The 23,996-nt window shown below is 42.7% G+C and overlaps 1 protein-coding gene across 1 annotated transcript; it reads left to right on the top strand.

The window, feature by feature from the left end:
• Positions 7–18,796, top strand: POLR1D (RNA polymerase I subunit D). Its single transcript, XM_021378790.1, has 3 exons — positions 7–146; positions 8,630–8,704; positions 17,433–18,796. The coding sequence occupies exons 1-3, from the start codon at positions 121–123 to the stop codon at positions 17,716–17,718; spliced, it is 387 nt and encodes a 128-aa protein (XP_021234465.1). The 5' UTR covers positions 7–120; the 3' UTR covers positions 17,719–18,796.

The following is a 23,996-nucleotide window of genomic DNA, read 5'->3' as shown; positions in this document are numbered from 1 at the left end:
CCGCCCCGTCCTCTCCCCGCCCTCGCTGCTCTCTGCGCCTGCTCGCTCCGCCCCCCAGGAGCTGCGCTGCGAGCGGGTATGGCGCCGGCATCAGCGTGAGGAGCCGGGTCGCAGTCCGCCATGGAGGAGGACCCGGAACTGGAGAGGTGAGGGTGGCTGCGCTGAGGGCCAGGTTGGGGACTCTCCGTGCTGGGCTGCGCTGTAGGGCCGCGGGGCCTCGGGCCCGGCCCGGTGTCTGTTCCCGGCCTGCAGGCCCTGGCGTGCGCGGCCTGCGCGCGGCTCTGAGCCCGGAGCCCTGAGCCCTCGCTGGGCGATAGCGCACATCTTTGCGTAACGCGAGACGTGCGATGGTTAAGTGAACGTTCTTGTGGTGCCATTTAGAGGTGAGGGTAAAAGGTGTTATAAATGAGTCATTAAAGTTTGGTTAACGGAAAGGGGTTGAACTTTTTACAAGCAGCTATATGGAACTGTTACAGTGAAGCGATGGCTGAGGATCTCATGGTTCTGTCTCATAATTTTTAAGAAACGTATCTGAGAGTACTGATGGGAAGCTCTGCCAAAAAGAGTTTGGAGGTACTGGTGGATGGCAGCTGGACATGAGCAGCAGTGTGCCTAGCAGCCCAAAAAGCCAACTGTATCCTGGGCTGCATCCAATGCACCATGGCCAACAGGGCGAGAAAGGTGATCCTGCCCCTCTGCTCTGTGCTGGTGAGACCTCACCTGGAGTACTGCGTCCAGATGTGGAGTCCTCAGTACAGGAGAGACATGGAGCTGTTGGAGCACATCCAGAGGAGGGGCACAAAAATGATCCAAGGGATAGAACACCTCCCTACGAGGACAGGCTGAGAGAGCTGGGGCTGTTCAGCCTGGAGAAGAGAAGGCTCTGGGGAGACCTGAGAGCAGCCTTTCAGTGTCTAAAGGGGGGCTGTAAGAAAGGGGACAGACTAGCAGAGTCTGTCGCAATAGGACAAGGGGATACGGTTTCAAAGTAAGAGAGTTGAGGTATAGATTGGATATAAAGAAGAATTTATTTTACAATCACAGTGATGAGGTACTGGCACAGGTTGCCCTTAGAGGTGGTGGATGCTTCATCCCTGGAAACACTCAAGGTCAGGCTGGACAGGGCTCTGAGCACCTGATGGATCTGTAGGTGTTCCTGTTTATTACAGAGGATTGGAGCGGATGACCTTTAGAAGTCCCTTGCAGTGCAAATGATTCTATGTTAAGTCACTTCTTTCTGCTTAGGTCTGGCACATCTTTAAAATGGGATACATGTGATGCCACTGGGGTGGCAGGAAGGATGGAGAGCATAATGCTTTCCAAGACATTAATTCTTGGTAAACTACTTCTTCACTCAGATCATCAGTTTAATTATTGAAGCTTTTTTCTATATAAGCATGAATGCTGTTTTTGTTAGTGACACTCCAAACTCGAGTGCTTTTCGCTTGCAGCCAGTACTTTGTACTTCTAACGCTTAAAAAGAACTTTTTAAGCGCTAGCTAACTGGGAGATCAGCTTTTTAAACAGGCAGGTAGGACAGTGGGGAGCAGTTTTAAACTAAAAGAAGACTTAGATCAGATGTTAGGAGGGGAAATTCTTTACTCAGAGGGCGGTGAGGCGCTGGCTCAGGCTGCCCAGAGAAACTGTGGATGCCCCATCCCTGGAGGTGCTCAAGGCCAGGCTGGATGGGGCCCTGAGCAGCCTGATCTGGTGTGTGGCAGCCAGACCTTAACAGAGTGGTTGAACTAGATGGGATTAGAGGTCCCTTCCAGCCCAAGCCATTCTGTGATTCTTTGATTCCCACTGTGCCGCCTGCCTTCTGCTGCTGCTGTAGCAGGGACTTGTGACCCCAAGCAGTGGTTAAAACAGGCTGCACTCTATTCTAGGAGACCCTTTTGAAATTTCATCCTGCTTCAGATTGCTTCAGGCTCTACTGTTCTTTCCATGGCAGTGTGGTAGAAAATGAGGATGGAATGGTGGGGTCATGGGGCTATGTTGTGGAACTGTAACTATTTTTGTGCATGTTTTTTCAGGTCTGAAGTGAATTTTGTTTCCCAGCATTCCAGACTGGAATCTGCTAAGAGAAGCAGACTGCACTACTTGTTTGTAATCATTTAGGGAGAGTCTTCATCCAGTTTGTCCTGTTCTATCCCTACTGCCCTGTTTTCCCGTGTCTGACTCATGCTTCATCTTGTGTCTGATGCTTTCTTCACTTCAGTAGAAGTGGGAGTCACTGCAGAAGGGGAATGCTGACCTGCAGGTTACTGTGTGACTGTTGCATACTATGGATTTAAAAATTCAAGTAGTCTTAAGATCGGTAAAATTTTACTGTTTACTGCATTTTACTGAGTTATTTCCTCATCTCACCCAGTAACGTTTGTTGGAAGCCTGAGCTGGTGTTTTTTCCTCTGAACTTTCTGGTACGTCAGTGCAGATCCAGAATGTAAGCCCGAGGTGTCTTGTGATCCCAAGGAAATCCTAGGGTACATTCTGTTAGTGTATAATGGTGATGTTAAGGTACATGACCCAAAAGAGAGTACTGTAAAGAAAACCTTTACAAATCAGCTACCAGGATCTGTTTATTTTGTTTCTGCTGCAAGTGTGTGTACTTGCTTTTGCTACTTAATTTGTACTAAATATCCCCACCTCTTTTTTCCCCCTTCCTAAATGGTCTTTGTGCTTGGTGTCTGTGTTTGAAGCACAGAAAAAATGAGGCTTCTCTGACAGTGCAAAGGAAGAGACTTTATTTTACTATGTATCCAAATTTTTCCATAGTCAAGTCTGTCTCTCATTAGCTATAAATATTTCAGGGTCTTATTAGAATTGCCTGCCAAGCCTGCTTGGAGCATCATCTTGGACATAAGTGTTTCTTAAAGGAGATACTGTTCTGAATTCCAAGAAAGACCATTACTCAGTTTAGTAACAAGAGGCCTCTTGTTGAGTTGAGAATTGATAGCCTATTATTTTGCTGCACAGATGTCCCAATTACTCTTCTTAACAAGTAGGCTTTGCACCTTGGAGAAATTAAGTGATGTTTCTTACTATTGTTTTTAACAGTTAAAAAGTAAGTGTCATAATTAGGTCATTATTTCCCATTTTTGCCACATCTCCCTTGGCAAAAAGTGGTCTGCAAACTAGTATCATTGTTTCAAATTGAGTGGTATCCTCACTACTTGAGCTGTTGAGAATATCAGCATGGAAATGTCCTGAAAATAGCACTTATGAGGCCGACAAATAGAATATTTAAATAAGCTACAATCTTGATCTACGAAAGATGAGAGTATCAGCATGCCCCCTGTGTGTTCAAAGGCAAAGACTCTCCACATCAAGAATTTTGGGTTGTATTTGTGCCTTTCTTTATCCTTGTTCTGAATATTCTGGCTTAGGCTTTTTTTTTTTTTCCTGATATCTCTTTTCATCAGTAAGTGTGTGCAGACAGGACAAACCAGCTGATAGGAGTTCATTATGAATAACACCGGCCTTTATTACTGTTCCTCCATTGTAGAAAGCAGTATCTTCAGACCTTTGGTTGACAGAAGGTCTGGATGTTAATTACTTGGATGTAATCAGAACACCCAACGTCTGTTTCTATTTCCAGCACTACACATGGTTAGAAATAAGTTATATTGTCAGCATAAAACTACTTAGAGAATATTGACTTTAAAAAGAGCTCTGCTGTTTTCTCTGGGTCTTGCAGCTCTCTGTCAGGACCAGAAGCCCAGCAGGTAGATGTGAGCATTTGGTGATGTGGGGGTCCAGCAGCCAGGCAGCCTGTCCTTTCCTGGTTGATCAGTGATGGTACAGACTGCAAGCAGTTAGTAGTGCTGTGAAGGTCTTTGGCAGAGCTGCATGTGGTAAAATGTCCCTTCTCTTACTTCAGGAGATGATCAGTGCTGATATTGCCTTCCTGCTTGCACATCTGTGTTTCAGTAGTCTGTTGCATGCTGTGAAGCAATTCCAGTAAACTCATTGCCATTGCAGTTCTCTGGGATCTCTAATAAGACAATGGCGTGAGTGGCAATGGCAGGGTTAGTTAACTTGTGTGCTTGCAGAGGCACAAGGGCAACAGGAGGCCCTACACACAGCCCTGCTCCAGCTCTCCCGTCACTGGTGCCACCAGCTCACGGAGGCCCAGGGCAGTGCAGGGCACCAGGAACCCAAGGCCAGGACTGGAGGGATGAGCACCTCCTTCCTGGTGTCTCGGAGCTTTGGTATACAGCTGTCCCATTGCAGTGACTCGGTGCAGTGGCATCTTTGGGACTGAAGGGCGTCTGCCTGGGATGTGGGACGTGTTGTGAGATGGTGAGGAGGAGCATTTTAAGATTGCACAAGGCTTATTCTGGAATTTTTAGGGAAAGAACCAAAGGCAGGTAAAGGGGTGGGTGTAGGTGATTTAGGGAGTGGGAAAATAAATGAGTAAGGGAATAAAAAGGACTGATCACCTGTGAACAGGCTGCTGGTACTTACACGAGTCTGGCTGTGCCCTGTGCCTGACCAGCACCGTCTGTCCTGCTTGAAATTCCTTTCCAGCTCTTTCCTGGGTGAGGGCTCCATTCTGTGGGGCTGTCAGTGCAGTATCTGGAGTCAGAGCAGGGTCGAAGGGACCTTGTGTCTGTAGTGCCAGCAGCTGGGCTGGGACCAAGGGCTGGTGGGTTGCTGCCAGCTCCTGGGGAGTCTGGAGTGAGTGACACTGAGTGGCAGCCACTGCAGTGAGAGAGGGACTCATATGCCTGCAGTGTGTGTGAGCCTGCTGAGAACGGATTTTCAGCTTTGCTGCAAGTTGGACTTGGGGCACGGAGCTGTGAGGCTCTCCCAAGCTGTTGGACCTGGCATGATGTATTTTTCCCCTAACAGTTTTGTCTTTAATTGAAAGCATTTGATGGTTTTTAGTTATGTGGTGTTTTCACTGCCTGTAGCTGTATCACATGTAGTTGTTTGCTATCCATAGTTCATATTTCAGTCTATAAATTCATTCTTTCAGAAGAATGATGAAGCCCAGTCCCTGGATGAAGAATAGAAAACAGATGTGATTTTGCCTGACTTTGGAGCCTTAACATTCACCCATTCTTGGGGCATGTGCATTTTATGATGCAAATTGTTAGTTTATGAGGTAGAAGTTTTGCCTGTGGGCTTGGAATATAGATGACAAAGTCTTATCCCTTAGAAATGTAAATAGGTCTTGGAGAATACTCATGAAAATAAAAAGCATCTGTGTACCTGCACACTCACATTACTGTATTGTTTAGCAAAATGTGATTGCTTAAAAAGAATTGCCACAAGTTTGAAGTAGTGCTTGCTATCCTTGCTATGAAAGGTGCCAGAATGATTACAGTGCTCTTAAATATGTCTCTGCCCTTCATTTTCCGCTCTCGATTTCCCTCTCTTTGGGTTCTTCTCATGTGAAAGCTGTGTGCTGTGTTCCCTTTGTTTATGTTGCTCTTCTTGGAGCTGAATCTGGTGGCTACAGGAATGCTTGAGTTGTAACCAAGCTGTAAAAATGAAGACAAGGAATGCTGAGTCCCAAGAGGCCTTTAAAAGCAAAGTAAAAACTCTGTTTGCATAGCTTTCAACTTACTTATGCAAAGAATGTGGGTTCAGTGAGTGGAAACACATCATTTCAAAGATGATCTGAGCATTTTTTTCCCTCGGTCTGTGCAAGTCAGAAGGTCTATGTAAAGATGCAGTGATTAGGCATAATAGTAATAAAAAAGACAGTATTATGCCATAACTTCTGTTAAGAACTGAAGATGTTGACTTATAAGGCTGCTAAGGCAGATGCCAAGTCAGTCTGGTCTGTGATATAAACGTTGCAAAATAATATCTCATAGTTTATGGCTTAGAATTCCTACCCAAGTTAATAGAATTGATGTCACCACATTAATTTATCCTGATGTTTTCCACTAAAGCTGAGTTGCAGCTGTTTAAAATATTTATGTGTGTTTTATTGGTATTTTATAGCTGAAATGCTTTGGTTTATGATTTTTTAAATAAAATAGTGGCAGATGTAGCGGCTTTTAGTCTGACTGCTGTATGGTTTTCTTACAATCAGAAAATCTGGCAGCTACAGTAGTAACGGTCAGGAGGTTTTTTCCCCCCTTTCCTTCCCTTTGTCTGCTGCTTCTGTTTGAAGGCTCAGGACAGGCTTTCAGAGGCTTCATGCTGCTGCTGTGCTCACTCAGAACTAGTTCTGGCTGCTCAGGTAGTAGATTCTAAGTCTGGAGAGAAAAATACTTTTTGCCATGACTTCACAAAGCGTGTAACATCTGCCACGTTCCGGTGGCTGGGCCGGTGTTTCTTACACTTCTTGCAGTATGAGGGAGTAGCTGTGCCACGTGTGCCTCTGCTCTCTCCTTGGAATGCAGCAGTACCTGGCTAGGTTGAGAGGGCAGTGCTGCATCGAAGTGCACGTAACTCTGACACAGCAACTCACCTGTGCTGATACTCCATTTCTGTGAATGAGCAGATGTGCCGAATGTCATTGCAGTGAGATATATGCCTAAAAAGTGACTTGAAGTATCCCAAGCACAGCTGCTACTGAGATCGTACTGATAACCTTGGAGGCGCTCCTGTGACAAACCTTAAGCCAATGTGCCATTAAGAGATGAGTGAATGGACAAATAACATAAGTTTTTGGTGGGTTTCCCTGCTGTTGTTTCTGTGGGAGCTTTATTTTGCAAACCCTTCAAATGCAAGTTGTGGTCTGTGAGTATCTGTGTATCTGCCTGGCATAGATATCTCTTTTTCTGGATAGAATCGTTTCCCCTTGTAATGAAGGACTCTATTCAGACAGAGAGGTTGATGAAGGATTATTTCCATGTTCTTTGAGGATCGGTGGCTGATTCCAGAGGCTTGTTTAGGAATCTTCCGCTAAAATGGTACTTGCTGTAAATTGCTCTGAAGTCAGGAAGTATCTCAGTGGCAGATGAGTGTAAGTATAAAATTTGATAACTCTGCTCATGCAGAACTGCAAGCAGCTGTACAAAGAGTGGCTGTACCTTGGTGCGTGTTACACTTGTACCCATATAGCACTAGTTTGCTTTCTCTTACCAGGAAAAAGCAAAACATGCCCAAAAGCAATATAGACAGAAGAAAACATGTGTGTGCTTATAAAATTTCACCAACCAGTCCTAAGGAATTGAGCTGGGAAAACTTACGTTAAGACCATAACAAACTGATGAAGGTTAGACCTTGACTGACTGCTGTGTGACTGCGCCAGGTTTTCTTGTTTAAGTACTGAAGGAAATGTGGTACTGTTTAGTTTTAATTCCCGTGCATTTTATTTTTGGGCATGTGCAGTGTATGCAATTAAAGCTAAGACCTCTTGTCTTTTCTATGCAGACTTCTGTAACCTAAATGGTAATGAACAGCTGTATTAGATGCTTAGAGCCCATCAGTACATCCCCACATGGACCTGCTTTTCGTCTTGGATCTGCTGCTTCTGTTAGATGAATCTTTGACTTGTCTAGTCTCAATTTTGACTTGACATCAGAAATTATGCTCAGGGTTTTTTCTGTTTTGTAATCTGTTATGGCAAAGCAGCAGAATCCTAGGGTGCTGCTAGTACCATAGCATCGTGATGGGACTTGGATTCTTTGCACCTTGAGTTGAAAGTTCAAGAGCTCAAACCTTTCTCTTCTTGCACTATGCGGATGGTGGTGCTCTTGGTCACATGGCTTGATGCCAGCGGCCATTGTGTCACACCACAGCTGGGAGAGCTGAGCTGAGCAGTACATAGCCTCTCAATTACCTCCTGCTTTTAATTCCTTGAGCCTTCAGTCCTAGCCATGTTAGTGCTGGGAATGCTTAGCTTCGTGTTCTGGGTTTATAGCTGGGTACACAGCTCTCCTCTTCTGTCTCACAGTTCTTATTGGGTGACATCTAGAATTGCTTACAGTTAACTAACCTAATTGTTAGCTTATGCATCCAATTTATGAAATAAATGACTCACGTTATCTCTTTATTGGCTTTGCCATTAACTTCAACCACATACTGTTGAGCAATTATTAAAACTTTTTTTGATATTGAAATTAATGTGTAAAGAGAACTGAAAAGACTGACACTGTAGGAATTACCTACAATTTGCGTGAGTTACGTTCTCCCATGACTTTTGAAGTGAGCATAGTTGTTTAATTGCTTCATTGTTAGTCTGGCTGGTTTGTTCTAGAAGATCCTGGTAATGCGAAGTCCTTTTTGAATGGTAGCTGTTTGTAAGCACAGAGATGAGCTCCTTTTCTTCCACCACTGAACCAGAACTAGTACAATTTAGCAGCTGGTGGATGTAGTGATAGAAATACTGTCAACTGGCTGCTTGGTATTTTACTGGTGTTGTCTAATTGTGTTCAAAATAGATCTGCTATGGTTGGAGGACTTGAGGAAGAACCAAAGTGACAGCAGGAGAGAGTGTTCCCAAAAACCTTAGGGATTGTGCTTTTTAGTATAGTGTACCAGTTCCACGCACTTTATTTCTACACTTCAGTTGAAATCAGTATTGCAGTTGTTGTATTTGCAACGTTTCCTCTTTCTTCCCTGTAATGAATTAAACAAAAAGCTTTCCACATTATGTAAGTGCTTAAAGTAGCAAGTTCTTGTTTTCCTCAAGTGGTAACTGTTTTCCTCTTCTCATGTTTAGGAAGGCTGTGGAAGAGTTACTGAAGGAGGCAAAACGTGGGAGAACCAGAGCTGAAACAATGGGAGCAATGGGCTGGTAAGTTGTGCCAAAAAGTGAATGATGGATGCCAAAATAAATTTTGTTTTTAATGGGTGACAGAAGTCTTTATGTTTTAATTTGCATCATGTTTAAATATTTTTTTCTTCACCCAGGTATTAATTTGTCTTGGCAAAATTAGAGCCCAGATAATAAAGAAGTTGAAGAAAATTCTGCCTGCATAAAATTGCTTGTCTAATTGTGTTGAAGGCAAAGTAATTGGAGAACTGGGTGTCACACCTGGAGTGGTATTTCCTTACTACCATAGTTAGTTGGAATTATGTTGTGAAGTTTAGATCAGTTATCTTCCAGTAGAGAATCCATGTATAAATTACGGCTAAAAATGAACTGAATCTTTAACCTTACTTGTGGAAGGAGTCATTTTTTTAATACTAAAAAAATCTATAATGCAGAGGCTAAATTGTATAGCAAATGGAGAAAAAGGTATCAGTATTTAAATCCAATGTGAAATACGATGGTAGGTCTTCAATGCAATGTTTCAGGTTTTACAGGTAGATTATAATGGAATATAATGAATATTATTGCAATTAAAGAAAAATAACATGATGCAAAGAGTCATTCATCTTAAAATAATGTATATGACTTTGATAAGAGGCTATTGGATCTAGGGATGTTCACACAAGCAGTGCACCGATTGACTGTGGTAAACTCATTTGTAGATAAGGTCTGGCTTCCTCTACCAACACCATTACAAGATAAGCCTGTGCTGTTTATGAAGTTCTTGGCTGATTTCTTAGCTATGTTTGTTTTAGCAGCTCTGAGGAGATGAAGGTTGTCTTGCTCAAAAAAGATAATCCTTTATGTTTTCTAGGCAAATTCTTGTGGGTTTTTTTGTGTGTGTGTGTGTGTGTGTGTATTTTACCCAATATTTCTGCTAGGGATGGAATTCATACCCTTTATATGAAAATAATTAGATTGATTTACTCCCCCAGAGTGGTTACAGCTGTACTAATGCAGCATGCTTGTCCTCTGTGAGCCTTGCCAATTGACCAGGTAAACCTATGCGGATAATTAGCAATATGAAGTGTTGTATGCATCCAAACATTTGCAAGTTAATTTCAGATGTGGAAGATTTCTTCTGGAGGATACTCTGGCATCTCTCTGTGACTTTGCTGCCACTTGTGCAGCCTAGAATATCTTCCAGGAGTGTGTATAGGCCCCTGCTCCTGGCCCGTACACACTCCTTTCTTATTCCTTGTCTGCATGACAGTAGAGGTCCTGCTCAGCTATCTATGATTACTGGCACAGGGGGGTTATCACGTGGATTAAAAACACCTGATGCCCAGAGGCATAGCAGAGGGTTACTTGTTCTTTGGAACAGCAGCTGGTTAGGCCAGAGTTGTGCTCAAGATGTAGGAGAATAGGATTACCAAGAAGGCTTCAGGAAGAGGAAAATTATTGACATGAGGATTGGCACAGTGATAACGTGAATTGAGATTGTTGAAATAAGTATCTTTTTAGCTGTGGAGAAACATAAGAATAGCTGTACTGTACTAGCTCAAACAAGGGATCCATCTCTGCAGAGTCCTGTCTCCCATCAGTGACCAATAGGTAGGGTCTAGGAAATGGGGTAAGGGTATGAGAAAATAGTAGTACAACCTTAAGTTACAATCCCAGCTTCTAACAGCCTGCAGCTCAGGATATTCTGCACTGACAGGTGCTATTTTTGCATATGACAGTTCTCCAGAGATTTTTCTGTCTTTGAGATGTGCAAAGCTGAGTATTGCGGTGCAGCAAAATACCATCAGGTGTAACCAACATTACAGTAAGCAGTAAATCCCAAAGGGCTTCAGAGATTACATCCAGGACTGATGTGTGATCTTGCAACTGTAAACTACTGAAAAGAATGTAGCTGCTGTTCTGAACTTTGTGGATGCCAAATGAAGTGAGCAAAAAAGTTACTTCGTGAAAATATGTATTAAAAGGCTGAATCCAGGAAAGCATAAACTGGTAGAAGCCAACAGATGAGATCATCACCAACTTGACTAAAGCACAGTCTTAATAGGTAGAACACAAATCCTCCCTTCCTTGCCAAACTCAAAATGCTTACAGGTGTGCTTCATGAAGACTTGTGGGATTACCTCAGCCCTTTATCATGGTAGTGCTGGAGAAGCAATGTAGAACCCCTGGAAATGTCTACTGTACTGCCTGCTTAGGCACTGGATAGTGGAAGTAACTTGATGTATGAAAAGAAGATTCGTTTTGCCATCTTTCTTTGGATGAGGAGAAACAAAGGCAGCTAGTGCTCATACTTCAGATTTCAGATACAACAGTTTCTGTTGCTCTCCAGCAGCTGTTGGATACGGGGAAATACATGTCAGTGGTATTTGACATGAATTAGTTAAAAAAGGGGAGTGTGTGTCAAGGTGCTGTTCACAGGAAACTGTTGTGCATACTATTACGAAGGAGTAGAGTCTCCTGGTGGGTGTTGCTGGAAGCAAAACCTTAGCCAGCAAGCCTCTGAACACTGCTGTGGGACTGCTTTCAGGTCCATGCAACTGCTCCATTACTGTCCACAGTGATTAATTCTCCATAGCTCAAGTACAGTGCTTAAAGAAGATCTCCAATCATCCCTGCCTAGCGTCTTGCAGTCCCCTCATGTGATGTGGGTAGTCAGCTGCTGTTTGAGCTTGAATTGCAAGCATCAAACATAGAGTAGCTGACAGTCATGAGAAAAATGTGTGAAGTGGTAGTCCTTCAGCCCATGGTCTCCAAGACAACAATTCAGCCTTGAAATATAGGACAGTGTTGCTAGTTACTTTCAGTTTGAGAATGTTTTGTCACTGTTAGATTGCCTTACAAGTTTTCTGTGGACAGTGTGGGTAGATGCTGCAATCTATGTGAGTCAGGTGCTGTTAGAGGGAAGGCTTGTCCCAGCAAGGAGATGGGCACTGACGCCAAACGACAGCTTTATGCAGAAGAGAAGAGTTATCTGAGACTCATGGACATGTGTATTGGGTTTGCATGGCAAGATTTTGGTGGAGTGAGGGAACGGGACTCTGAGAGTGGCCTCTCTGAGCAGAGCCCACCAGATGCCCAGTGTCAGAGGAGGAGTTCCAAGGGGATCTGCCATCTGTGGGGCACCGTGCTGAAGCAGTGTGTTCCTGAAAGTGTGGACTCTGTGTTATAGAGCCATGTTGGAGCAGTGCTGGAAGAGCTGTAACCTGTGGGAAGCCCATGCAGGATCGGAAGGATGGCATCCTATTGGAGAGACCTCACTTGGAGTGAGGGCAAAGAATGACCATGAAGGAGCAGCAGAGATAAGCATTAGGGACTGACTGCTGCCCTATTCCCCTGTTCTGCTTGGTGGAAGGATGTAGGAGAGGGTGGATGGGAGGAAGGTATTTGTAGTTTCCTTTTCGTTCTCACTGCTCTTGTTTGTTATTGATTGCCAGTAAATTAATTTCCCTTACACTGAGGCTGTTTTACCCATGACTGTAGAGGAGAGGAAGTGGGAGAGTAGTGTGCTGGTGCTAGGGTATCTACTGGCCTTAAACCACCACAGCATGGGCTGTATGACCTCTTGGTTAAGAGATCTAGCTGATTGGCCTCCATTAAGAGGCTTTACTTAAGATTGGTGGTATGTAGGTCCATGACAAATTTGTTCAAGAAATATTAGACATTGTTATTCGTAGCTTCTGCATTACTGGCTCTTGAGCATTGACTTGTTCCTTGGATGTCCTAAAGATTCTTGCTCTTAGCACTGCAGTATTTCTAGTTCCTCCAGTCATCCGTTCATATGTACTTTCTGGCCACAGTGATTCTTGTTGATTCTTGTGATTCTGTAGAACCTGCTGCTGATGTGTCTGATTCAAACATTAGCAGACCTAATCAAAGGAAAGGAAATGTGTAGGGAAAGGGAGGGTCCTCTTCTGAAGATGTCTTCATCGTAGAAACATCAAGGAAAAATAGAAAGGAGTATGAAACTTAACTTTCCATGATGCTGCTAGGATTATGTGATTTCTGAGATGAGAAAAGACATCAGAGCAGTTGTCTGGAAGTTAACACTTGAAGGGCCAACTGGATCCAAGGTGGGAAGTTAGGAAGACTTGAAACGGGTAAATGTATTGCAGAGTCATAGAGGTTGGAAGGGACCTCTGGAGATCATCTCATCCAACCCTCTGCTAAAGCAGGTTCCCTAAAGTAGATTGCACAGGAAAGCATCCAGGTGGATTTTGAATATCTCCAGAGTAGGAGACTCCACCACCTCTCTCTGCAGCTTGTTCCTCTGCTCTGTCACCTTCAAAGTAAAGAAGTTCTTTCTCATGTTCTTATGGAGTTCCTTGTGTTCCCATTTCTCCTTGTGTCACTGCACACCACTGAAAAGAGCTGGGCCCCATCCACTTTACTCCAGTCCTTTTGATATTTATAAGCATTGATGAGATCCTTTCTCAGTTTTATTTTCTCCAGGCTGAACAGCCCCCAGTCCCTCAGCCTTACCTCATAAGGGAGATGCTCCAGGCCCTGATCATCTTTGTGGCCCTCTACTGGGCTCTCTCTAGAAGTTCTCCATCTTGAACTGGGGAGCCCAGAGCTGGACACAGTACTCCAGATGTGGCCTCATCAGGGCAGAGCAGAGGAGGAGAATCACCTCCCTGCACCTGCTGGCCATGCTCTTTGTAATGCACCCCAGGATCCCACTGGCCTTCTTGGCCACAGGGGCACAATGCTGGCTCACGGCCAACCTGCTGTCCAGCAGAACACCCAGGTCTTTCTCTGCAGAGCTCCTCTCCAGCAGGTCAGCCCCCAACCTGTACTGATGCATGCAGATATTCTTGATTCATCAGAGGATGATTGACACAGACAGAGTAAAGCTATACTTGGGGATTTGCATTGCGTGTCTTTAAGTAGAATCAAGCTATAAGCTCAGCTTTCCTTAGAGATTTTTGCCAATCCTATATATGTAATTCATAAGCTTTCTTACAGCAGTGGAGTTTGGTCTCGTTTTAAGGGTTTTTTCCACTTTGAGAATGTCAGTTAAAATGCCACAAAAGTGACTGTGAGGACACATTCTAAAAACACTTTTTTTTTTTTTCTTCTTCTGGTGTATGGATCTGTTCTTCAAGGATCCTGGCAGCAAGTGAACTAAGGCTGAACTAAAATAAGATATGGAAAACAGGGTATTTTGGGATGTCTTGTTCAGCTCTGCATTGTCAGAGCAGATGAAATTGTAAAAAAAAAAAAAATAGATAAATGTTGGAAGCATTAAATTATTTTTAGCTCTCTTTCTTGCAAAGCACTCCTGAAATTGGTATCGTGCCTATATATAGTTTTCTGCCCAGTACCGAATCAGTTGGTCACAAACATTGCAGAATGTGAAATAATGAGGATAAGAAAAATTTTTGGAGCATGGGAAGAGAGATATGCTATATTGCGTCTTGTTGTTGAATGGGTGTTGTGTCATTATGCAGAAATGGTGCAACGTGATTCCACAGCATCTTTTTCCTTTGGATATAAAGAGGTGGAGGAATGAGGTACAGACAGACATTGTGACATAAGTATGTTAAAACATTACGATCAGAGCACAGGTTCCCATGTAGAGTCCTGCCAGCTGCATCTGGCTACCAAGACCATACGTAAGAGCTTGCAGTGTGCTTCCAGGCAGCCTCTTTTGTGAGATCCCCTGTGAAAGGAGAGCGGCCTAGATTACCTGCTTTGGCAAACTGCTCTGGTAAAACAACCTCTGGCTGCTTTTTGTGCCTTCAGTCGTTATTCTGTTAAATACTGTATTTTCCATGGCAGTTTAGAAGTGGAAGAAACGTATTTCTAAGTTCATGCATAAAAAAACTCAATTTACTTGAAAGATCTGATGTACTCTGAATGCTGAGACTGACTGTGCCAAGCCTGTTTGACATGTTCAGTTACACAGCAGAAGGGAGACTGGCAGTGTACTCCAGTGTCTTAAGCAGTGTTAGTGAGTTTTACTGAGAAGAAGCCATAATGTACACTTTTGTGCTGAACTACAGTGCTAAACTTGATGGCAGGCATTGGCTGGAAAGTAAGATGATTATTGCATAGAAGTTGACTTAAAACATCAAAAGTGAGATTAAGACTTGATGCATTCTTGCGTGCAAGAATGGTTTGACTCTTTCTCTTGCTCAAACTGTGAAGTTGCCGTTTCATCATTGCATAGCAGAGAAATGTGGGGGGATGTAAGACTTGTCTTTGGAGGGGGGTGGGATTTTTTGTGTAAAAAAATAGCAAGTAAACTATTACACTGAGTGAATACTTTGCTACAGAACTGGGTCTGTTTTGTAACCTAGATTGCTTTAAAATTGTAGTGTGCATTCATGGTCATGCCTGCAGTTCTGCTTTAGGCACATTTGAGTTTGAAACCTTAATGCTCTTTTAACATCTTTATTTATTTATTCATAGCTTTTACAGTTTGTTCTGTGGGACAGTTCACTAGCCAGCAGATTGTGATCCACCTTGCATAGGCTGAGCTTTCTTCCCAGTTCTTGAGAATTTACGTGGAAGGTAAAGCTGTCACATTGAGCACTGCAGGATCAGAGCTGCAGCAAGCTAAAGGCCTGTCTTCAGGAAAGTGTGCTACAGAAGTTCTCTACAATTTTCTTACCATTGGAGATACTGTGAAGAACATCAATGAGTTAATAATACAGTTCATTTTGAACCTTCACCATTAAATATACCATGTATATATGTAAACATTATGGACTTATGCGTGTGCATGGGCAGTGTTTCATGTATGCCGTACATCTCATTTCTTTTTGAGACTTAATGGCAGAATTTGCTTTGTTAAAGTCTGAGGTCTGTGAAACTGATGTTTCTCTTTAGTCCCATGACTTACTGCTGCTCCATGAAAAGCCAGGGGCCCATTTTTTTATCACTGTGATAGTGCATTAATGACATCTCTTAACCGACCCTGAATTCCTGCATTTCTCATCAGTTTTCATTCTTAGTATAGCTCAGGCAGCACTCCTAGTGCCAAAAAGAAATAAATACTTCAGCAATATGGATTTATTTAGGGCAGATTATCTCATTCTGGTGCTATATATGTTAGTGCTTAATCAATACATTAGCTTTTAAGAAAAGGAAGAGGAAAGAGACAAATGTAAAATAGTTTGTACCTGAATGCATCCTAGAGAAAGCATTTGGTTGGAAGCATTGAGATACAACAGTTCAGTGCTGGCATAAGACATACAGAGGACTTGAATGTTGTTGGCTGGTGTTTGTGTAGCCTGTACCATGGCATTTTGTTCGCCATGTTCTTAGCTGATGTAGCTTGAAATGGAAACACTGCTACTGACAAATGTTAGCTGTATACTCGCACTCAGTAGTACACCTAATACATAATGACTGTCTCCCTAGTTTACAAAACACCTGTACAAAGCGTCTTAATTTTTTAATTTTTTTTTTTTTGAGCTAGATTTGTCCTCACCATGGACTTGCAGTACTTAAAAAGTACTTATAATCAGGAGGAAGACCAACTTTTTGCATGGGCAGAAAGTGATAGGACAGTGGGGAACAGCTTTTACACAAAATGAGAGGAGATTTAGATTAGATGTTGAGGGGAAATTCTTTACTCAGAGGGTGATGTGGCCCTGGCACAGGCTGCCCAGAGAAGCTGTGGGTGCTCCGTCCCTGGAGCTGCTCAAGGCCAGGCTGGATGGGGCCCTGGGCAGCCTGAGCTGGTTGGGGGCAGCCCTGCCCACAGCAGAGCGTTGGAACTAGTGATCTTCAGGTTCCTTCCAAGCCAAGGCATTTTGACTCTATGAAAATAATGTAGATTTATATGAATAAAATCTACAAGACTCTAAACTAACTATGATGTCAAAATGTCAAGAAATGTATAGAAGAAATAAAACAATGTGGTTGTTTAATGCATGCTTCTAAAATGGCTCTAAGTTCTTTGAGGATTTATGACAAGAACAAGTAATGCTTAATAGGCTGATCTGAAGTAAATGCAATTTCCAGTTCAAAGGCATATATTCAAACTTGTATTGTTTTCATTCCATTCTCTGAGAGATGAAAAATTGGGAATAAGTGGTGTAGAACTGATACCTGGAGGATAAATGCAGTGTAGATTAGGTTTACTAAAACAAGCTGATAAATTAGGTGCAGAAGTGTTAAGCTACAAGAAGAAAAAAAAGTTGGAAACAATGGAAAAGAATTGACTAAGTATCCTTTCTGTTCAAGAAAAAGAAATAGAACATTTGTTTGGTGGTTGCTAAATGTAGGTTAAAATTTGCAATGCCTCCTTTATCTTTTTGTTTACTACAGTTGTTTGGATTCTTCATGCAAATGCTTCTTTCACTTTCTAAATATTTCAGTTTATTTAATCTACTATAGTCAGCATTATGGTCTTGTAAAACATTCTCATTTGACTTAGAATGCTATTAAATATTTCATTCCTGGATAGCTAAGTTAAGCACTGACAAGCAGATATATTGTTACCTTACAAAGAGTGTGCTAAACATGAGTCTTGTCCCATTTGCTTCCTGCTGCCTTGTGAAAATCACGTGGATTTTCATTGTATTGAAGTAAAATAACCTTTATTCTACAAAATAAGATAAAGGAAGAAAGGAGACAACCTTGAGTGTATCTTTCTGTACTGAGAGTTTACACTAGGTGGCATGCAAGGAAAGCCAAAACATGAATTTGTTTTAAAATTATTGAAGTTAAACTCTCAGTTTTGTCTCAGGATGTTTTTGTCTTGTCTTTTGATTGCTTTTATATGTCTTTACAGGTTGAAATGTCCTCTTGCTGGTACAAACAAAAGATTTCTTATTAATACCATCAAAAACACATTACCATCTCAAAAAGAACAAGACCAAGAACGTGAGCAAAAGGAAGTCAGCAAGGAGCCAGAGCCAAACAAAAGCAGGAAAGAAGAAAAACCAAAGAAACACAGAATTCACCCATACACACCCAGCTTTCAGTCCAGAAGGAGAGTCAGCTACTCTCCTCCTAGGCACCGAAGTAGAAGCCAGCACACAAAGGATAAGTATGAAAAGCGATCTAGCAAACGATGAGGAGAGGTGAACGTGTGTTGTTACAAGCCAAGAATGTCATTAGATGTCAGACTGCAGGGACGTTTTGGTCTTTTCAGAAGGAGATGCTGTTCAGAATTGATTTTTGAACTGTGTTACTTGTGTGAGAAATAGCTAGAGGTAGCTTTATAAAACTTTTCTACAGGACCTTTAAGAGAAAAGTGAAGTGCAGCAGAAATCTTTCAGTTCTCTGAGAACAGACATTCCCTTCCCTTTGCTCCTTTCCTCACTCCCTTTCTAACTAAGCTTAGGGTCTCGGTAATGGAGCGTAATACGTGTGTCACTGTCTGATACAACTTGTTTAGTCGTGTTACCCTTTTGGAAATAAATTTAAATTAAGCATAAGCCTATTTATTGTATAAAGTTAGCAGAACTTCTTTGCTGCTTAACCAATTAAGAAGTTTTGCTTGTTTGGGTTAATTTAGTTTTACGGTATCTAGAAGGAAGGAAAATTGGTCAGTGCCTGGCCAAGCACGTACATTTTGTATAGAATATAAGAATTTGGTGTCTTTACACAGCATAAAAAGAACAGATTTCAAATGGGCTACGCTGGTTTTGCTTTCCAGGAAGGACTTCCAGGAAATACTGATCTTGTGTGTTGTATGTTCACAAACCTGTCATAGGTAATAATAAATGTTACCCCTAAAAAGCCATAACTGCAATAATTGTCTCTGTTTAGACTTCCCTCTGTAAGGAAGTAGTTTGAACAGTCTGTTGTCATGGTGCTTTCAAAACAAACCTTGAAGACAAAATTATCATGTCCACTGCTATGAAGTTTCCAAGTAAATGTGTAGAACTAGAAACACAGAGGAGATATATAAAAACCATCAAATGCTCACCTTCTAAACCTGTGTGGCAATTTTTTTGTAGTACAGTTCTTAAACTTGTGACTTTGAGCAAGTACAATACACGTCAGCATATTCTGTCTTTTTTTCTGTGTTACAGTAACAAATCTTCTGTGTGAAATATTTTGTATTTTATGTTCTCAGATGTATGTTTGTTTTGAACATTAGGTTTCAGTTTTTAAGTGTGTTGACAATAAAACTGTTCATTAAAAGTACTTTGTGGTATTTATGCCTTTATTAAGTTTCTTAATTGAATTGGGCCTCTGTGGTCTAACAGAAACAAGCACTAGCACTTGGTGGTCCTTCAATGTTGTGTCAGGGCAAGAGTGCCACCTATAGGCACATCTATACCTTGTCTTGCTATGCGTACCTGTCCCTCTTTGAAAGATCGTGTTTAACTAGGAGATGGGGAAACCAACGTGGAGATGTACGTTGTCTGAGTTTTGATGTATCAGCTGAGAATTACTCTTCTGAATAATGGGAAAGTAGTTAAACTGGTTTTGAGGCCAGCTGCTGCTGCCAGGGTCAGTGCATCCGTGGAGGTGGGGTACTTTTGAATTTCCACTGAAGAAAACAGCTCTTTCCTTGTATTTCCCTTCGGGCACTGTAGCACTACAGTAGAAATCCCACCTCCTCAGAAAATTTCTAATGACTTAAGTAGGACCAAAGATGAAGTAATGTCTTTGGAGAATCTAGGGTTATCTTTGGTTTAAATTGACAGATGTTATTTGTAGTCCTTATTTTCTGAGCATAGCTTTTCTCCTTAATAATTACTTCTGAAGGACAGCACCTACCAGACTGTGCTGCAATGCCAGTGCTGGGTGTGTTTGGCTCTGCAGCAACAAGTTCCATTCCCCATTGCTCAGTGTTAGGTCTGAAGATGTCCTGCAGGATAAATTCCCATGAATTTTTGCCAGTCAAGCTTATGGTGGTAGCGTGGTTTCCCAAAATCCTTCCATGTGTGAGCCTTCTTATACCCCTACACTATAGGTGCTGCTGATAATTCTGCATCAATTCAAACCGGACTTTCAAGGTAGGGAAATCATGCATCCAAAATTAACCTGGACTGTTGATAGGTGGTACTTCCATGGGAGACGACCAAAATCAGATGGCTGAAAAATGCCTGTATTCATTAGTGGAGGTAGATTCCAATGCAATGCCATTTTCTTCTCACTTAGAGAACATCTATGAGGCATTAATCTTTCATGGATTTACCCCATATTTCAGTGCTTTCTTTCCCAAGAGTACATAGTGAAAACAAAAACTGTGCTGCTTGTTAACTGTTCTTAAGGAAAATCTTCATCTATTCATCACTTTTTAAAGATCAAAACTGGCATATGAAGCCAGACTTGTATTAAGTGTCTGCTTATAATGTGTGACAGTACCATCACTTTTATGAAGTATGTTGAAGGTAGGATTTAAAGCCTGAAGATGAACATGGCATTTCAAAACCTGTGGTAGACTTCTCTAACTCTGAAGACTTGTTTCTTCCAAAAGTGTCTAGTCCTTAAAAAAATAAAGTTTATTCTTGGTCTCTTACAGTCAGCTTCCCATAGCAGTGCATTGCAGCCCAGTGCCTTACAGTTACTGTTGCTGCAATAATACTTCAAAGGAGTTTCATGTTTATCTTTAAGTTCTTAATGTTATATTTGTTTAGTTTCAGTGCATACTGTACAGATAACAGAGTTTATTCAGGTGAGGGTATTGCTCTTGCCATAGTCACAAGAACTGTTTAATCAGACTGCATTATTACGTTGGACAGAAGTCTTCCAAAATGTACATTTTCACCACGCCAACACTGAATATCAATCACAAAGCAACGTAAGAGGAGGAGAAAATATGTTATGATTGGATTTGATGAAGTACTTCTGTTAGTTTTGACTAAATGGCAGTATAATGTGCAGTTTCTATGCTCATTGTACAGCCTCTTCTCTTTTGTAAATCCAGTTTGAATTATTTGTGATGAATCATGAAAGCTGTGAATGTGCAATGAAAGCCTAAGATATACAATGTACAAAACTTAGAGGTAAAAATAGAGTCTTCACAGAAGATATCTTGAGGTGCATTTGTAATGGCGTTCCTCAGTGATTATGAAATTTCTGCTGACAACTAGTTAACAAAGGAGATGTAAATGTTTTTAGATCAGTGGAATAATGTAGCAGGAGGGGGTTGCTTTTCCTGCAGAAACAGAACTGTTTTTTGTGTTTGGGCTGCAAGTTCATCACTGAGAAGCATGTTTCCACTACTGTCCTGTCAGAGTTCTCATTAATAATTACGTGTTTTCAGTTAATTAAGCTGGGACAACACGGAAGTAAACTTGCTTGAATAAGTGGCAAGAAAACATATTTGGATTGTGTTTGGAGAAGGATTTCATTCATTTTATCAGCAGAGTAACTGATGCACCAAATCTTTATTCATGTGAGTGATGTTTGCTCTTGCAAATAATCCCATTGTAGCTCATGCTCTATGAATGAAACTCCTTTCTGCATTAATATACAGTCTTTGTTTTATTGACTGTCAGGAAGTTGTCAACAGTAAATGTTAAAGAGGTCATGGTTCCAATTAATTAAAAAAATCTTTAAAAGTTGAAAGTTATATAGATATGCACACTCATTTTTAGTTTTCTAGATAAGGTAGTCCTAGGGAAAAAACACTTCTATGTCAGATATCCAGCAGCTTCTCAGTGTCTCAAATCAACACTGTAGATGTGTCATCTTTTTTAATTTATAGATCAGTTTGGTATTGCTTAGTCTATACATCTACCAAATATGGTTTTGTAACTGTCAGGCCACTACCCTGTACCTCTTGCGGAAGACTCTATCTATATCCAAATGGAAAACATTGAATTTCCACCTGCATGCAACAAAAATGGCCGTTCATAAGGAAATTGAGAACATAAGAATATTTGCGTGTGTGTGATTAGAATGTCAAGCCAAATACTTCAGGCTAAGGAGCAGTGTAAGTTACACGTTGTGCTGAGAGTATCTGCATGTTGTACACTGAGATAGCTCCGGAAGCTGTGCACGGGGCTAATGACAAACAGAAGTGTGGGCAGCAGCATGGTGCCCTGCACAGGGGTTCAGTCCCCTCTAGAGTCTGTAGCCTAGATTTCTTGTGTCTGGATGTATCTGAACCTTAGATAAAAGACTTTGCAGGATCATAAATATTCTACACTGTATTTCTCACCCATCTTTGTTCCTCTCAGCTGCTCTGCAGGTGGCTGTCAACTTACTGATGTTGCCAAGGTCCTACATCTGGGGTCCTCCAGACCCATGAGCTGACTGTGGATGTGGGCAAGCCAGGGCCACTACAGCTTTGGCAATGATCAGAGTGGGTTCTGGGCTGACTTTCTTTGCTGTCAATGGGGATTTGAAGTGTGAGAATGCACAGACGTAGATACTGAGGAATGCTGTGAGAAAATTGTGTCACCATGTTGGTAATCTCAGGTGTTCTGTATTGCTTGCAGAGCACTGCCATAGCCTGGAGTATGACAGGACAAACAGACTCCTGTTTTGCTGTTTCACCGTCATTGTGGGCTGGGACATTGTCACAAGAAGTGTGATAAAAGGATATGACACTACAGCCACAAAGGCAAAAATCCTAATCAAAACTTTGCCAGAAAGTGAAGGCAATGCTACCTTTAATGGTCTGAATGAGAAAAGGCTTCTGGACCGTGGCAGAAAACCAGTGTAACGGGATTTAATTGGACTCAAAGCTGATAGTACAACAAGAGAGCCCCCTGGGACTCCTGGTGAGCAGAAAGGTAACACTGCTGCTGCTGCTCTCTGCCATCCACCTGCTCAATCCGCTTTGGGTGGGAAGAACCCCAGGTATCGCATCCCACCCAGTTCATGTTCTGCGCAGCTGGTCTGCACCAAGGCGATCCTTCACGTTTATCAGCTTTAGGGCAAGAGCACAAACCTGGGCACTCGATAGCTGACTCTGACATTCACCTCCTGCCATATGTGTCCTTGGCTCGTCCGGCCTGCTGTGCTTTCCTGTCTGCATGGACACAAATAGGGAACGCTGCAGGAAGTGCTACAGGAGCGGTAATACATACAGCTTAATAGGGTAAAAACAGGGGAAGTCTGCTTTTGGAAAATGTGGATTGACATTCTGCTTGATATCCTATGTCATCTGAATTCACCGGCTTCTTCTGGAGGGGAACTGCCTGTGTCCTTTATAACATCCCGCAGGGGATGAGACATTCAAAACGTCTGAGAGAGGAAAATGCCAGCAAGCAGCTGATTCGTAAGGAACAGCAGCAACACGCAGCTCATGGTAGGAGGAATATAGGAAAGGAGAACAACATATGAAGAAAACCAAAGCTCTGTATATGCTATTGCTTTATCTTGATTCTGCGTATTATATTCATATTTAATGTTTTCTTCTTACCATGTTAGCAGACACTGATGTAACAGCAAAAGCCAAAAGGAAGGGAGGCAGAGTGGTTGGCATAGTCAATCTCCGCTGGAAGGCTGTGTAATGATAGCAGCACAGTGTTGAGCTGATGCAGTGTTGCATCCCTGTAGCCCCGTGTGTAGCTGCTGCAATGTGTGGCTCCTGCCTGCGTCTGCCTGGGGCGAGGCCTGACATAGAGCTTTGTGCCCAAAGGCACCCGGCTCTGCCTCCTCAGCTGCTCTGTTGGCCTGCGATTGCTGCATCCAGTGCTGTGCAACAAGAAGGGGGCTGGAGAAGCACAGCTCCACCTTTCCATAGCAGGACCTGGTGCTTTCCTCCCAGTAGGATTGCCTCTAACTTTTATACAAGTTAAACCAACAATGAAAATCCACAGGGATGAATTTTACCCGAACTCCATTTGTCTTTGCCTGATGAAAATCGTTTCCCAGCCAGCCCTGTCCTTGGGACAGAGCAGACTTCCCCCACGACTCCCACACCTCCAGCCGCCGCCAACTCCTTTTTCTTTTTTTTCCCCCTTTTTACACTCCTCTGGGTAGAGATCTTTAACAATTTCACCTCTCTTTCAGCCTGAGCTGCAGCCTGGGAACAACAAACCTGCGGGCCTGGCGAAAGCCGAGCGCAGGCGGCCCAATTACTGGCATCCCCACTGTTCCTTGGGGCCGGCTGCTGCTCTCCCGCCTTTGTCTCCTCTCCCTCTCCCACTCCGAGCAGCTTCCTTTGACTCCGCGCCACGCAGCCGGGCAGAACGGGGTCTTTGCACTGAAAATGTTCGTTCCTTGCGTGTGGGCATGGTGGCGGTGACATGGTCTGGTGACAGAGAAGTCAGGTTGGGGACCTCTGCTGCAGGGACATTGCCTATGCAGGGCCCTGTCCCTGCTTAAGTTGAGTGAACGGGGACTGGTGGGAGGCAGCCAGTCTGTCTGTCTGACTGTCTGTCTGGTGTGGGCGGGGTGCAGAGTGAGTTCAAGTCTGGAAGCATCTCCTCACTTCACC

The sequence above is a fragment of the Numida meleagris genome, chromosome 1 (assembly GCF_002078875.1).
Source record: "Numida meleagris isolate 19003 breed g44 Domestic line chromosome 1, NumMel1.0, whole genome shotgun sequence".
In the NCBI taxonomy this organism is placed as follows: Eukaryota; Metazoa; Chordata; class Aves; order Galliformes; family Numididae; genus Numida; species Numida meleagris.
This window is presented reverse-complemented; position numbering and strand designations above follow the sequence as displayed.